A 17,233-nucleotide genomic window follows, 5' to 3' on the forward strand; every position below is an offset into this window, starting at 1 on the left:
CCGATGTACAGATTAAATTATTTTGTTTTGTGTGTTTATTTTAAAGCAAAATCTCTAGTATTTAGTTTAATGGCTAGTTTATATAAATAGTGGTGTAAATAAAATATTATGTTGCTATGTTTTATTTTAGGTGCTAATTCAATTTTATCCGTTTTGAAATCTGGATTCGTACAGCCTACAGACCACACTTGAGTAATCGTTTCATATCACAAGCTTTAATGAATGTCACAAAATATTGGAATGACGTGGATGCAACAGTCGACGTTGTTCACATGATATTTTATATACATTTTTAGAATATTACCAACAGTTATCAGAACCATAACATAATGTGGTGGTGAGAAGTGACGGTATAAGTCTGAAATCTTTAAAATTTCAAGTTCCTTCTACTAAATCACCTCGTAATTTATGTTGGGGTTCTACCCCTAAGTAAATTATACAGGTTCTGATTAGGTTAGAAAAAATGCAAAAGTAATCATTATTGCGTACAAAATTCGCACCGTCGAACTACGAAAGCGAACTAGACGACTTATGTTATAAAAAAATATAAAAAATGTCTATTGTCTATGACAGTATGTAAGATGGCCGCCTAGATGTTATAGCAATAATATAGCGCCAAAATCAGTACATATAATCTAGTTTATACAGCAGCTCTCTACAATCTATTAAATTCCAAATAAACAGTACCTAAAAGAAAATGTAATAATTATATTAATACGTAGTTTTAGGCTATAATATTTGTATGTTAGAATCTCGGTACCTTGTTCATGTTATATGAAGACTACAGGTTAATATTGTCTTCATTATAATTTCAATTATTGTACTTTTAGTTACGTTTTAATCATAATGATTATTGAATATATTCATTTTTATTTTATATGTTTTGTTTTATTTTTATTTTTGTGGATGTTAATTAAGTTTACGTTTCTGCTTTTATATACATTTTGCGACACCTATTGGCAATATTTGCAACGCTTCTCGTAACTAACTTCAGCACAATACATTATGTTCAAAATTATGTGTAGGTACACATTTTAAGATCCACACGACTATAATAGAATCCTTAATGGATACAGAAATAATACACACTCAATACAAACACGATAGTGTATAATATGACATTTATTATTTTTTATATTGATAAGATCAAATTAGGTGCACCACGGAGTTATCCTAAAAAATACAAGGTAAGTTTATAGCATGCCGTCATTAAAAGTGAGGGTACTAGAATATTTTAAATTCAGTAATTGTGTAGTGAAAAATCCATAAATATAAAGAGCACCTGTCCTCTATCCATTCTAATGTTCATCATTGACTGGTGACTTCCAGACTGGCAAGAGTCCCAACGCTCCTTGAACTTAGGTATCACGCGGCCGTCTCCTGGCTCCACTACTTTGGAGGACGTATTGGACTCACTTTTGGGCTTGCCGTCGCAGCCGACCAGAATACCCACGCCACAGCCCAGCCCTAGGAAGGCCTCGAGCCCCTATTATTTGATGGGCGGCAAGGTACTAAAGATTTATTTTTCTTTTTACAATTTTATTCTGAAGGAAAATGATTTTAATGAGTTCGTCAAGTAAACTATTTTTTCCGTTACGGCTATTTGGTGTGAGGAATCGAGATTTTATTGAAATTTTACCATTTTTATCACTATCTATTCTTACAACTAGGTAACACGAAACCTCTCAATCAGTAATCTCAGAAAATTAATAATAGTAAACTAACGCGTCTCATCAACAAGAAGTAGTTTCAGTTTGACCGCTTTTGCATTTGCATCAATATAATATTATTCCTCATTGATTTGAGGCAAAATATTAATTACTAGTAGTAATCTGAGAGCGAGCAAAGTAAGTCAGGCCAAAACATCCCAACTTATCCTACCATTCCTAAATACGTCCGTCCTCAGAGTCCCCGGTACGAACAACTGGCCAGTAGCGGGCACAGCAGCGCGTCCCCCGCCTCGAGGTTCATCGGCACTCCCAGCGAGGGGCCCAGCTCTATCACCGACAGTCCCGACCACGACCGACCAGGTAGGAACGATATGTAAGTCTGAGCCGTTCCAATTTTTATATTATCTAATCTCACACACGAATGGTTAGTTCATACTACCTACTCGCACTTCTCGCACTAGTTTTAGAAGTTTCTTTCTGTTCGCTTGCTCTGTCCCTTTATTTATGACGCTAATCAATGTCCAGTTGTATAAAATATTCAGATCGAATCGGTTGATTGTTTAAGAGTTATGATCACTTGGTAGCATGAGTGTTCTTCGTAGCATGGTTGTGGATCTGGTCAACGTTTTCTGGCGTTATTTTTCTTTTAACGTTGGTTCTGAGTCTTACAAAATATATTACGATCTTTTCGCTGATTTCCTCTCTAGTGTTTTGAATTGTTAAATAATTGAAGTTTGCTTGTTATTTCAGGCAAGGATACAGTTGATAATTCTGCCACGATGCAAGAGTCGAGACGGCCACGTTCGGCGCAGGGTGACCACCACCATCACTCTCGACGCCGGAGTGAGCCCTTCGCTCAAACTAGTATCTCCCTCGACCGCCGCACCAGCCTAGACGCCGTAGCTCTTCGCCCTGCCGATGCTCAACTTACTCATCACGATTCCCGAGCTTCCTTAGCTTCCCTACAAACAGAAAACAGCACTGACGATGCTTTCGTCAAGTGCAAGTATCCTAAATGTCCGTCCCGGGCACCGCTAGCTGACGCCAAAAGGCATTATAAAACTTGTCACAACTGCACCACTATGTATTGCTCAAAAGAATGCAGAAGAGCTCATTGGGAGAAGCATAGAAAAGTTTGTTTGCACACACGAGCGAGCGCCCTCTGCAGGCAGATAATATCAGCGGCCAAGGAGGACGCCGATTCTTTGCATCAAATTAGTACTATAGCGCATAAAGGCTACCTGGCTCTTGGCAGAGGCGTCGTCAAAGTGTTCTTCACGAGCCCCGAAGCGGCTGAAAAATTCACCACGCACGGCTTCCAGTACTTAAGCCAACCAGAATACACGAAGTGGACGTCTCTTCAGCCAAATGAAATGGGAGCGGAACTGTACACCGAAGTGGTTAAACTGTGTAAAGCCTACAATCCTGAGACGAGAGTAATTTTATACGTAGCTGTGTGTATTATCAGTGAAGTGCCGACGAAAGGAGCCGTTAAGTGGGAAAGACAACTGGTGTCGAGATGTGCTAAGTTACGACTTAGTAAAACTGTGACTGCTGCGATACAGGAACAGAACAGAAGACGACACAGAAGAGACAGCAAATCGACACCGGAAGATAGAGAAACTTTAATATTAACATCCAAATTGAGTAACGCCGGGGAGAAAAATGCAGCAACAGCTCATAAATTTAGAGAAATATGTTTCCAAAATATATCTAACGAGCTTGAAAATAGAGGTGTGAATTTAAAGAAGCATTTCCCTGAAGTGTATTCTAGATTAGGGGCGTATGTGGATGGTACCAGTGATAGGTTCATTCCTATGACCATATACCCCAAGGACGTGACAAGTGGCAAGGCGTTCATGTGCGTGATCATGCCAGATAGTGAGGTGGAGAGTGGTACGCCGGTGGACGGCAAGGTAACAACAGTAGACGTAGGCGTAGACCGGTCGCGACACCAGCTGTCTACTCCCATGTGAGAGTATCATATAAAGTGTAGGAAATTAGTATTTGCCGCTCTGGCTGGCAGTTGACATCTACCGATACGGTAGTAGTGAAAAGACATGGTGGTTATTGGTGATGGTGTATTTCCCAAAACCATTTCTTCTATAAATATTATTTAAATTTTAATCTCCGAATATGAATCTCGTGTGTGAAGTATAAGTAATGTTAAACGTGCCCTTAAAAGTTATAATTATTTTAGGAACCTATTACTATTGCTAATGCTAACTACGCGTCTTGAAGTCACGCATGATTATCGAATGTTTCGTATCTGTAACATCTATGTTGAGCAATTCTTCAACGCTATTATGTCCGAAGGAATATTTAGGACGCGTGTATACTGAATGAACATCTTATGATATTGATACAAGTTTTTTCTAACTTTGTACAAAAGATTTAACTAAATTAAATAGCAAAATATACTGCAAGTATACATAAAGGGTTTAAAGTTCTATGTATATTTATACTAAAATATAAAGGCCGGTAGAGCATTAATACATGTTTTGGACAAAGTTATCAAAAACTGGACTAGAGAAATGAAGTAAGCGTGCCCTGAGTAGTGCTTAATATTTATATTTGTTAATTCCCCGTTACTATGAATGTGCACTTATGTTAGATAAATATTATTTAAGAGAAATATAAGACGTTGTGACGTGTGTTATTGAAAGTACATTTTTTATTCTAAGAATTTAGAACTTGTTTCTGCAATTTGACAATAGTTTAAATTTAAAATGATATTTATTGCAAAGCCTATATTGGCACACAGAGAGGTATTTAAGATTTTTTTAAAGAGATGGAGTATGCTTTTTATTATTCTGAAGAAAAGTGATTTTTATACAAGACGTAAGCTTATAATGCATGCGAGCGATTAGTGAGAAATACAAAATAAAACAATTCTAGTGTTTTGTCTTTAGATAGAGGATTCAATTAAGATTTTTTTAATGGAAAATTTACACATATAGCTATTTGTAGAGACCATGTTTGTGAGTAAATGAAATTGTTACATACAATGTGGCTCACTTATTGACGTGGCCTGGACTAGACGCACATTGACATAGGACTAATCGAACTTTCAAAATTGCAAAAGACATTTTACATAAGTCATCATTTTATGACAACTTACTGCTTAGCTCAGAAGTTAACAAGTCTAGTCACGTCATAGTCCTTAAATTTAATTCATCGGCTGGAGCGGGAACGGACAGTATGGATATGCAAGTGTCAAATATTCCTAAATCTTTACATTCCATTTAATAAACAATTTGAAACGGCACAAACATTAAATATTAAATAGTTTTGTAATTAACATAAATGGTGCCAACGAACGAGATATCAAGCTTGAACAACCACATACAAAACTTAGGCAGGTACCTATACATAGAAGATTTTCTTAAAGCATCGATTTTACAACATCCATGAAATAAACCGTCGTAAAGCGTGTTGTTCGAAAGTAACGCAATTTGTACACAGTCACAGAATCTCGATCTAGAGTGAAGTATTGTGAAAACTCTACAATATACACAGACAAAAGATGACTTTTGAACAAACACGCTTGACGATTTTCCCTTCAGCTACGGCGCTGGTTAAATGTTTCCTTCTACGGTATATTGGCATTATATGTGGTAAAGCTGATAATGTGTCATTGTTTATACTTATTGTTGTTATGTAACTTAAAGACATGATATCATTAATGTTTAGGGTCATAGTTCATTTTGCGTACAGCAACCGGTTTACGTACCTAGTTGCTATGTGCGCAAAATTGAACCGACCCTTAGAATAGATACTTGTATTATTGTGTTGACTACATCTAAACCCAAAACTGTCGATAGCATATAAATGCCTCATCCATGCATTTGTTATTTTAACGCAATTTCTTCCAGTTGATTAAAATCTCGTTGTTCAACTTGTTCCTCCAAAAAAAATAAAAGTATTTTTCGTGTCAAATAAATATTTTTTTAAGGTCACCGTTGCCTGGGAAAATGTGTTAAAGAAACAATATCATATTTAGAGACTAGGAAAATTACGGCCCACGATGCGAAAATATTATATCTAAACCTGTGTATGTATAAAACTAACGCTCATTAACATTTTTCTATATAATTCTATAATAAATTATAATTTAGACATTTTTAAACTAATCTACTATAACTACCTACTTGTAAACGCCTATAAAAAGATTTTCATACATTATTATATTCATAATGTTGCCATATCAATTGTTTTTCTTAGTCTGGAATCCAGATTTTTTATCTAGTTGTCCCTTATGTATTTCAAATAAACGGCCCAGCTACATGTTCGTTTTATTAATCGCCAGCTTAACAAACCCATCCTTTTTTCCTAAGTTTGATATTAAGCATATAATAAGCATGGCTTATTACTGAGATAATTTCAAATATGATTGAAAAATTTACATTTTACTGATCATAATCAGAAATTCATCGAAATATGCTGCATGTTACAACGAGATTTAAATGTATCTCTAGATTTTTTAATATTGCTAGATTGGACATGGCAATATTATTGTGAGTTTGGGACCTCTATTACGTAACAGCACCGCATAAAATTCAAGATTTTCTGACAAACCTACTACCGGAAATTACAAGCGTGTGAATTATGTAAGTTGTGCACATTTCCTATTTTGAAACGAGTGCTTGTTTGACAAAATAATATCGCATACACTCAAGCGTTTTACTCACGATTCCGTAATTTTACAAAGATGAAAATAAAAAGTACCCAAGATGCTCACGTAATCTAGTCAATAATAAACAGTGACATACACAACACTCATATAAATAAAGAACAATAATTTTAATAATACGTTATTTTAGACCATTGGCTGAAAAGAAATAGCTTTCTACGTCATTGTCCAATGACATGTACGAAAAATTAAAAACATACGTATTTGCATGAAAACTTACGTAAACTGATAACCCTGATATTTATTATTAGCTTCGTTAAACAACGAAAATAGACGTAACACTGCATTGTGTGCAACAACCATTCCACGAACCATCCGCACCAAAAAATACAAAGTTCTAATTTTACCGCCAAGTTTTAATGCAGTGAAGCTTGGCGCAAATGTCATTCTCGACAGTTACAAGTTATTTTACAAGTTTTGAATAATCCTAATTTTATTACAAATATGTTGTCTTACTTTATTATCAGATAATAAATATCATTTTATGAATACGATAGTTCTGTATTATTCCACTAAAAATTTAATAGTTGCATCATTCATTTTTTCAAGTCATCGTTAAGGCCGAGAATGGCACCAATATTTTACTTGTAATCATTACAGTTTCCGAACGTGAATTAGAGGTGTACTATCGCATAGCTATAAAAACTTAATAGTCGTTATGTCACGTAACAGCTATTTTGTTTACCTATTAATTCACTTCGCTTTAATTCAAGCCTACAAATTTAAACTATAATATTTTTATATTACATTAAATTAAAACATGAACTTAAAAAGGTCATGTTTATTATTAAAGTACCAAATTGATTTATACATAAGCTATTTTATCAACTAGCTTCATAATAAAAATTAAGTAGGTACCTGTATTAGTTTATGAACATAGAGAAAATCTTGTTATCAAATAAACAAATTTAGTACGACACGAGCTGCCAATAATTTACGATAAATAGTCGAGACGTCGATAATTTACTTTAGTTCGCTTTGCTGCGCAAGGCGTTACGGTTCAGTCGGCTCTTGCCAGCGTTTACTATAAAATTTATTACATTGATTCCATGCTTTAAGAATCCCTGAATATGACTGCTTTCGTGATTCGTTATTTATGATTGTTATAAGTGTTGTGCCTCATCTCTAGCGACGAGTCTTTGACCTTTGACCGAGTGACATTATTATGACATCTGTTCTGGCGATACACGGGTGCGAATGGGTAGCACGGTTTTGTACTTCGTTTTCTTCGAATAAAACGCAATAAAAGGTGTTTTAATCAATTAGATTATTAGTATAAATTATAGTGATATTTTTTTTATTGAAATATTTAATTAAATATGGTGTCGTCAAGTGTTATGTACGCGGCGGTGCCGATTTCAGTTTTAGTTGCGATAGGGTTGATTCGTAGGTGGAGGTCGAGGGCTTGGGCGAAATGTGTGAGCAACACATGTTTGAGGGGGAAGACGTTCCTCATAACTGGTGCGAACAGTGGAATAGGGCTGGAAACAGCCAAGGCTTTGGTGCGAAGGAAGGGTCGCGTGATCTTCGCGTGCAGAGACATCAACAAGGCAAAGGCAGCTATCGCTGACATCCGCAAACAACAGCCTAATGGTGGTGAAATGGTGAGTTCACTTAGTAATAAAAATTATACTTAACTCTAATTAGATTATTTTAAATTAAATATTCTTCCTGACTATTTCAAAATAAAAATAGTGAGCATAAATAAATCATGAAACTTTGTTGCATGTTTTATTTATAGGAGTCGTAGATTGTGGTGATGAATATAATTTTATTCTCCTACTACTGCATACAGTTATTGTCTTATTAATTTAATTAGTGACTTTGAAAAATAAATTTTAAAATATTATGTTCTCTCAAATTGTAATAAATCCTATATTATAATCTAAGTTTTGTTTAAATTTGAAAGAACATCAACAGGTTATCTGTTATCTCAACCGCTTATTATTATATAAGTTAGTTATTAAACAGAAATTATCTCAAACACTTCATTTTTATTTAATTCATTAACTTCATTTTATGATAAAACTGTAAGATTTTTCTTCAACTGTCTCACTCAATGGGGACATTATATTACTAGATTTGGAAATTTTTAATACATTCTCATACATACGTAATAATATGTACACAAAATGATGTTTTTCAACAGGGGTAGGAAGAGACCAAATAACATGACTTGATACAATTCTTACAAACTTCCCCTGCTTTATTCACTTCCATAACTTTTCTATTAAAAATAAGTAATATGTGATACTGAAAATACTAGTAATACAGTCAACTTGGGTAACTTTGAATCATTTGGATTACATTAAATGTGGGAATTTGAACTAGTTTCGATTATTATTCATTTTGCTTTTGCATGCTTTTGCAAACATTTATCAATTGTGTCGGTTTCATAGGAAAAAATAATCGAAACTAGTTCAAATTCCCACATTCAATGTTACCCAAATGATTCAAAATTACCCAAGTTGACTACTACAATTAAATAATTCCTAAATAAAGACAAATAAAAGTATATTACAGTATTGATATTACACCGATCATACTATACCTTGTGCAATATATTATTAGTGGGTACATACAGGTATATCTTATGGTATTAAGGAATTAACATATGTTTTTTTCTAAAGATAATATCTGATAGATAGTCTATCCATTACTTGTATTTAAGTGGGAAAATACTGAAATATTTTAATGCTATAATAGTGTGACTTTATCTTCAGAATGCTCAGAGATTTGTATTTGTCAAAAACATCAAAGAGATAAGAATTGAAGTCTGTTTGTGACATGTTATCTCGAAGTCCTGAGTGTACTTGTTTTATGAAGAATAATACATACATATGCATAATCACAACTTTTCTTTTAGGACTAGGCAGTACTTTCCCGTGTCTTAGAGACAATTTTACAAAACCAATATGTTGAATTCGTTGAGCATTCTTGAATATCTTATTTATTTTTTATTTTAGAAATAAAAAGTCTATGTATAACTATGCATGTCTCATGGTCCTAAGGTAATTTTTCTAATAATTAATTTTATTTTTCTAATAGTTAATTTAAATTCTCTACCAATTTTCAGCCAAATAGGTTCAGCCTTTCTTGAGTTATAAATAAAATATAACTTAACACATTTTCTTTTATAAATAAATATAGATTCGTAGAAGTAGATGTCAACAGTCAAACAATACAAATTAGGTATTATGATTATTCCAAACATTCAAAGTACTTATTTGTGTAGAAACTTGTCTTCAATGTAATATGTAGGCCTTCTGTGTTATACCTACCTATTAACCACTTTTTCCTTAATATTTTTAAACAATTTTTTTTTGAAATTTTTTCTCCTTAGATATTTGGTACATCATTAATGAGGCGTGACATAGATTCTATAGTTAAAATTTAAAGGAAATAGTAAAGAACATAGCTAATACTATTAAAACAACACAAAATCCTTTTATTTTAAGTAAATATGACGTAAAAATTAATATATTAAATATACCTAACTGCAATCTGACATCATTAAATAATAAATTATCTTTTTCAGATTCCTATGCAGCTAGATCTATCATCATTTGAATCAATTGAAAATTTCGTTGAAGTAATAAAGGCAGCTTTCAATAAGATTGATGTGCTCATTAACAATGCCGGTGTAGTGGTGCCATTAAACAGAGACGAGAAAACCAAGGAAGGCTTTGAATTACACTTTGGAGTGAATCATTTGGGTCACTTCTACCTCACAAACCTCTTACTGGAGCATTTGAAGAAGGCTACACCAAGCAGGTCAGTTTAAAAACATAATTATCACATTTAGCACTTGTTTGTTGCTTTATTAAAGAGGTTTTCGCAGTTTCTCATGCTTATTTGAATGATGAAACTCCTTAAATATTAATTAGAAGTGCCAGTTTAATTACTCTTTGTTACCAAACTGAACGAATTTAAATAAAAAATACAAAACACCACGAACGGAAACGACGTCTTCATAAATTACATTTAACTTGGAAAATATTAGATAAAAATTCCACGAATTTTTCAACCTACATTTCAGACGAAAATAAATTGCAATGGAAAAAAAATTGTGTGTCAACGACACAGAATACCCTAACACGAACATTAGTTGTAAAAACTACAGAAATTTTATAACTACGCAATTGTACGAGTATCAAACATTAGTCAGGATCGTCAATCTTAAGCCCTCTTTGATAGTAGAATTCAGAAATTCATGCAAATCTTCAGTATTTATAAGTACCTGGCTGACTCGTGCTGCTTCGCTTGCGTCACAAAAGAGCAAATAGGCCATTATTTTTTTAAACATTTTTAACTGGTGCTTCGCTCCCATTGGTCGTAGCGTGGATATGGAAGGAATTCTATACAACATTATATAGCCTATAGCATTTCTTAATAAATAGGCTATCCAGCAGTAGCAGACTTTTCAATTCGCACCAGTAGTTCCTGAGATTAGGTCCTTTCAAACAAACAAACAAACTCAGATCTCTTCAGCTTTAAAAGATTAGTATAGATTAAATTAAATGACATCACTGGATCATAAAATAAAATATTAACTAAAATCATGATTACTTGGCGAAAGTGTTCGTAAAATATGGAGCATGTTGATGACCTTCAAATACAAAAATCATTATTACTCATTAATTAATTGTATTACTGAAGTATTACAGTGATAAGTGATAAGTAATCTCAAGTGCCTAAGTACAAAGTGTAATTAAAACTATATTATTATCTATAGTTTGATATTAGTGCATAGTTTGAATAACTTCGCTTCGCTTCTTACTATTTATTTCTTCAAAAGACATAGGTAGTCCTATTTCTTTTTCTTCTTGTCGTATGGTTAGTGGTCAACCTAGTGTCAAAGTTGTTCAAGCCGCCCGAAGGCCTTTGACGTGGTTTAACGCCTGTTATCTTAATACGTGCCCTCTGAAGCACGTAGACGCCCAGTTCAAATATGCGGTTACCCATCTATGCAATGATCGCACCAAGTGGTTTCGGCTCAATTGTATTGCTGCGGATCTTTTTAGCAAACAGATTTACGCAAATAAGCAATACAAAGGTATTAGTAATTATAATTCCATACTTAATGACGTTGCAAGCCGATTATAGATATTAGCGATGACTTACAATTTATGATAGCCAGGAATGATATTTAGATTTTAGATAGGAATTTGAGGCGCCCATAGCCAGTTGCGCTCACCGGTCGGTAATCGATCTGTGGGTTAAGCAATCGTTGGTCCGGTCATTCCATAGATGGGTGACCGCATAGTGGTATTTAAGCTGGGCGTCTCCGTGCTTCGGAGGGCACGTAAAAAGTCGGTCTCGGCTGTTGTCTACTAAGATAAGAGTCGTTAAGCCATGTCAAAGGTCTTTCAGGCGGCTTGAACAACTTTGACACTAGGTTGACCACTAACCATACGACAAACAAACAAACAGGAATGATAACTAAAGTAACATAATATAAAGAAAATAGTTCAACAGCAACCGTATATCGTAGTTCATTGACTAGAAATAACTCACCCAGTTATGTTTCTACGATTGCAATAAATCCCAAGATCGATTTCCTCTGACTTATTTACATCTGTTTATGGCCATACCTACTAGGAATGATGCCAAAACTAAATAGAACTGATAAATATCGCTGACGCAAATCCTAGACACGATTTATTATTATGTGAACCGAAATAAATATGCGTCGTTTATTTAAAACAATAGGAATTTTAAATATAATATAATTAATTCAACTAATCGTGAATCTAATCTCAATTTTTTTAGACGATGACAAATAGATATCTATTTTGGAAAACACAAGGCACGGCTGATGGATATCTTAAACCCTTTATTATTTGAATATTTTCATATTTATCATGGAAAAAAATAATTGCAAAAGCATGTTAAAAGACATTCTCTAAGATGCTTTAAATGCTGATAAATAAGGCATTTTTGACTAAGTATCGCTTGCATATTAAATGGAATTTAGACAGTTGTTTCATACTTTTGCGGTCCGTTATCTATTAGCTGGGTTATCCGCCACTTATTCATAGCACTAGGCCTTAATCTTTTACTATAACGTAATGAAGCCCTGTAGTTCTTACCTAGAGGGCAGCACTGTAGCATGAGTACGCGATTATAAACTGTGATTATACGATTAGCGACCTTTAATCCCAATAATAAATAACTAAATAAGTTATAAGCTATATACAAGGCTAATATCGAGCATGACCTCATACTTACTGCATTTTCACGACCATATGAAAATTAATGCTAATTGACAATTACAGTGCAGTTCGCGACGCAGGTTGTTAGCTAAATGTTTGAATAAACCTTAATTCTATTACCTACCTAGATATTACTAAGACAGCTAAACAATATTTTTAATAGCTTAATCATAATTTGAAATACATAACTTTAACGTAAAATCTACTCATTCGTTCTTTCGACCCTCTTCTTCCCGTATTTTCCTACTTTTCTAGCTATTGCATTACACATCGCTGATCCATACTCTACAATATCTATCGACCAATCGTTATATTTATTTCCACTTATTTCGCCAAAACAGTAGTCAATTCATACCCTACAATATCTATCGACCAATCGTTTAATTTATTCTCATATATCTCGCCAAAACAGTAGTCATACCTCCACACATTTTTCTATTTAAGAATCCCTCTAAATAAACCTCCAAAAATTTACTACGTACAACAGTCGACCTTTCAGCAGTACATGGTTATCATTCATTAACAACTCGCGCAACAGGTAACGCCAGTGACCTGAACCAGTTTCCTCACATGCACTCTATTTCTATTTATAAAACATTCATGCATGTTTGTGAATGGCCAGTACAGTCAACGAACTTTTACTGAAACTTGTTTGAATATAAACTATTCGTAGAACCTATTTGAAAACAGGATTTGTTATGAAGTTGGCTTGCTTTCGTTTTGATTGATTAAGTGTAAGCAGATAGTAACGTATGTGTAAGTAAGTTAAATATGTGTGAAAGGCTCAATATGTACTTAACTCGACGTTTTAATTAACATAACATTTAAAATTTTAATAAATTTTATATAAAGTGACAATTTTTTGTTGTTATTGAAGGTTGATATCGAAGAAACGAAACTCGTTAACGCCTCTTACAAAATTCGTTATAAGTAACTTACATTTGCTATTTTGCGTTTGTTCAATTTAATCTGAATTTTAAAAGTAGTAATTCACTATGAGGAAATTCTTCAAATATTAACTATCAGCTAACAGCTTGCTTAAAGCCTGTGAAAGGGTGATAAGCCTAGTTTTCCTAAGTCGTATTTTCCACGTCCCCAGATAGAACTATAAATTTCCACTAAAGTATTTCATAAAGCAGTCATACTAACTAGTCCCTATATAATGCGACTTACACAACAAACCTTACATACATTAGCCCACTGAATAATTGTTTCAAACCAATTAATATTCACCACACACGTTTAACATTACAGAATAGTGGTGCTATCCTCCACACTGCACGAGCGCGGTAAAATCGACTTTGACGACCTGAACATAAGGAAGGATATTGAACTGGCGAAGAAGAACGGCACTGGGCGTCATAACCCTGGCTATTGCAACTCCAAGCTGATGAATGTGTACTTCGCAAGGGCACTGGCGTCCAAACTGAGGAATACGGGCGTTGATGTGAACGTTTGCTGCCCAGGATTCTGCGCTACTAATCTGTTTAGGTATGTAACTTTTTGACTAAGACTTGTTGAAACTTATTACGTGAAATTCTGTTAAAACTATTTCTGTGGGGTAGTTCCTGAGTATCCAAGAAAAATCCCTGTCTGTAGGTATTATTAAAGTCTAGAAAACAAATTTTAATTAAATGAAAAACGGAGGATTTTACAAGGTTTATACGAGGACAAAGTACAATGAGACATATAATATTTCCTTTGAAATATGTTCACCACAAATATTTATTTCGTGTGGATGTTAAAACCTTGACGACCAATTGTGGTTATCGTTGGGTTATTTTTGCTTTTGTTATTTACCTAATGAAAACTTTCTCTAATTTATTTATTTCACGTAATTAATTATATTATTTCCCCATTAATTATAATGAACTACATACATTATCGAGGCAATATTTCTTTCACTGTCACGATAATACCCCACACAAATTACTATCTATAACATAAATTAAAATGTCACTTTACATTTTCAGATATTCAATAAAATGGTACCACTACGTTTTCATGGCACCAGTGATGTTGTTCTTCATGAAAACGGCAAAGCAGGTCAGTGAACCCATAGATTATATTATAAACTCCGTGACGCAATTTGTATAATTTTTGTTTCATTGTATGATAATTTAATGAGCGTTAAAATTGGAGTTTACACAGTTATTTAATGAGGCCGTTAGTTACATTTATGTTTAATATTATTGTTTATTATTTTTATTATTTCATACGAATATTTGATATTATGCTCTACTTCCCTTGATAATATCTATGGTCCGAGTGCAGATCGGTATATTTTAAAATTTTTCTTCTACTCCAATAGAAGGTCGGATTTAAGTAGCGTCTTGTACATAGCAAAAGCTTCGTCCCGTTTTACATAGGGCTATCATTAAAAACAACAAAAAGGAGATGTATTTCGATTTTCGATACACCTAAACTGAAATCTTCGAATATAACAAGAAGTTTTAAACAGATATAAGGAAATAATGCCAATTAAACCTAACCTAAATAATCTCTGCTAAATACGCACTGAACAAGGTCAAAATCTGACGAAACATCGACTAAAAAGTAATCCATATTCGCCTTAATCCATTTATTTTCAAACATTTATTTAAATACTCATGCAACGTAGTTTATTTTTAATTAGTTCTTAAGTTAATTGTTCTGATATCTATTGTGTAACACGACCTCTGTCTAATCTGTGATAGATTAATCAAATGTTATCAGTCACTCCAAGTTTGAAGGATGTAGGTTAATCTTAATTATCTTGAGTAGCTACTGGAAAAAAGTAAAATCATCTGTATGATATCATAACTACTATTTCCTATGCATATTCTTGACTAGCTGACCCGCGCAACTTCGCTTGCGTCACATAAGAGAGAATGGGTCAAGATTTTCACCGTTTTTGTTGCATTTTTTATTGCTACTCTGCTCCTATTGGTCGTAGCGGGGTGATATATAGCCTATAGCCTTCCTCGATAAATGGACTATCTAACACTGAAAGAATTTTCCAAATCGGACCGGTAGTTCCCGAGATTAGCGCGTTCAAGCAAACAAACAAACTCTTCAGCTTTATAATATTAGTATAGATTATTACTACGCGTGTTCTTTATTTTCGATCTTCAGATTTTATTGCTCAGGTTCAAGATAAATACATACATAATTCTTTTTTTCATGGCGTAAGCAAAAAGCTAACAAATTAAAAGATACAATTTAGTAAAGTGAGCCTTTTGTTTCACGTTAGCTTTTCTATTAAATGTCAATTGATGATTGGGAATAAACAACATAAGACGTCGTTATAAATTACTTTAAAACACTATTCATAAACATTTTGCCTTATAATTTATCATCCCTTATGCTCAAATTGGCTATTAAAAATATCGTCTTCTACACTCAAAGATAGTTTAAAATTTAATCTATCCTGCTTGCCATGTGACTAATCCGTACTCAAACGCATCTAATAGGAAGACAGAGGGACATTAACGTCAAAACAATACAATAATACTTTTTTTATTTCTAGGGCTCCGAAACGGTAGTATTCTGCGCATCAGACCACAGCATCGAGGGTAAATCCGGCAAGTTCTACCGCAATTGCGAGGAGTACATGTCGAAGCATTCCTTCGACAAGGACGTCGAGACCAAGCTGTGGGAGGTGAGCGAAGAGCTCGTGAAGGCGAGGAAGCCGCTATGAGCTCCAGGAGTGTGCGTACACCACTCGAATAGGCTGTAGTGCCGATGATGATGGATAGCTAGTAGAATACCTGCATCTAATTCAAACTGTTAACGCAAAAGCGGCCTGTACTGAACTGTATAATTTTTATTTCTTTTTTCAATGTTAGCCAAAATGAGTCTTATTGTAAAATTTTCATTATGCTAACTTTTTACTACAAAAGTACAAATTATTGAAGCCTAAAGAAAACTAGCTTCAACAATTGTGAATAGGTAGCATTGCAAGTAAGTTTAGAATTTTTTTTCTGTCCAATATGTAATTTGAAACTAAAAAAACGCCACTTTTGCGCTGATAGCCTCAATATGAACACTCCAAAGATATACCCATTTCATGTTTATTTATAAAGAATGAATTTGTTTATAACCACAATATATTAGATGCAGGTGTGAGTAGCCAAAGCTCTGTTTAATCTGTACTTGTTACTTTATATAAGTTTGTATACCTCTAATAGTCACAATATGTAAAATCATTTGTAACAGTCAAATTTTCAAACATTCTTGAACCTGCTACAATGATCAATGCGAGACACAGACATTTTTCTCTTTTATGTCTTATATCTCGGCATTTAGCAGTGAGTAGCGTATTAACGTATAAATTCGCCAGAAAGCCGTCTAAATGTAATTATAATATGTACGCATTCAATAAGTAATTTCGTATGTTTGAAACTTTGACTATTCCTAAGAAATGTATATCAAAGACAGTTTGTTCCTTTTATAATCATAATATTACTTTTATATATTGTTGGTTGCAGTTTTCATGTAAATAGTTTAGTATAGAGGTTGTTGGTATTAAAAGCATAATATTCTTAGTGTTTGTAATCTCGAGATGCCCATACAAATGCCTGGATTTAGTCGTCACTTGTTTCCTATAGGTTTATGCCCGAACTGGATGTTTGTATATTATTTATTAAATTTTGAAATGGGTTTTATATGTTGTG

The 17,233-nt window shown here is 33.7% G+C and overlaps 2 protein-coding genes across 6 annotated transcripts in view; both read left to right on the forward strand.

Moving 5' to 3' along the window:
• Nucleotides 1-5,955, forward strand: part of LOC142984672 (uncharacterized) — a 102,342-nt gene extending 96,387 nt beyond the window's left edge. For 3 of the 4 annotated variants that reach the window (XM_076132444.1, XM_076132427.1, XM_076132436.1), the window contains exons 9-11: nt 1,330-1,508; nt 1,907-2,030; nt 2,421-5,955. In XM_076132444.1, coding sequence (XP_075988559.1) covers nt 1,330-1,508; nt 1,907-2,030; nt 2,421-3,646 — 1,529 coding nt within the window. In that variant the 3' untranslated portion in view covers nt 3,647-5,955. The remainder of the gene's footprint in view (nt 1-1,329; nt 1,509-1,906; nt 2,031-2,420) is intronic. The other variant, XM_076132453.1, reaches the window with a different exon arrangement.
• Nucleotides 5,956-6,185: 230 nt separating this feature from the next.
• LOC142984737 (retinol dehydrogenase 14-like) lies at nt 6,186-17,224 on the forward strand. Of its 2 annotated transcripts, XM_076132505.1 has the most exons (6): nt 6,186-6,280; nt 7,754-7,967; nt 9,902-10,137; nt 13,833-14,069; nt 14,552-14,624; nt 16,087-17,224. In XM_076132505.1, coding segments are annotated over exons 1-6 (933 nt in total). In that variant the 5' UTR covers nt 6,186-6,278; the 3' UTR covers nt 16,258-17,224. The 2 variants fall into 2 exon arrangements, with proteins under 2 accessions (XP_075988620.1, XP_075988612.1); XM_076132497.1 differs by lacking the exon at nt 6,186-6,280 and having other exon boundaries at nt 7,347-7,967.
• Nucleotides 17,225-17,233: the final 9 nt, after the last annotated feature.

Source organism: Anticarsia gemmatalis, chromosome 2, assembly GCF_050436995.1.
Source record: "Anticarsia gemmatalis isolate Benzon Research Colony breed Stoneville strain chromosome 2, ilAntGemm2 primary, whole genome shotgun sequence".
Lineage (NCBI taxonomy): Eukaryota > Metazoa > Arthropoda > Insecta > Lepidoptera > Erebidae > Anticarsia > Anticarsia gemmatalis.

What these genes read in the sequence shown, in the direction of transcription:
- LOC142984737 (XM_076132497.1), top strand. Translation starts at nt 7,683, where the DNA reads ATGGTGTCGTCAAGTGTTATGTACGCGGCGGTGCCGATTTCAGTTTTA. An exon ending in AGCCTAATGGTGGTGAAATG is followed by an intron (nt 7,968 to 9,901) that starts GTGAGTTCACTT and finishes TATCTTTTTCAG; the next exon opens with ATTCCTATGCAGCTAGATCT. An exon ending in TCATGAAAACGGCAAAGCAG is followed by an intron (nt 14,625 to 16,086) that starts GTCAGTGAACCC and finishes TTTTATTTCTAG; the next exon opens with GGCTCCGAAACGGTAGTATT.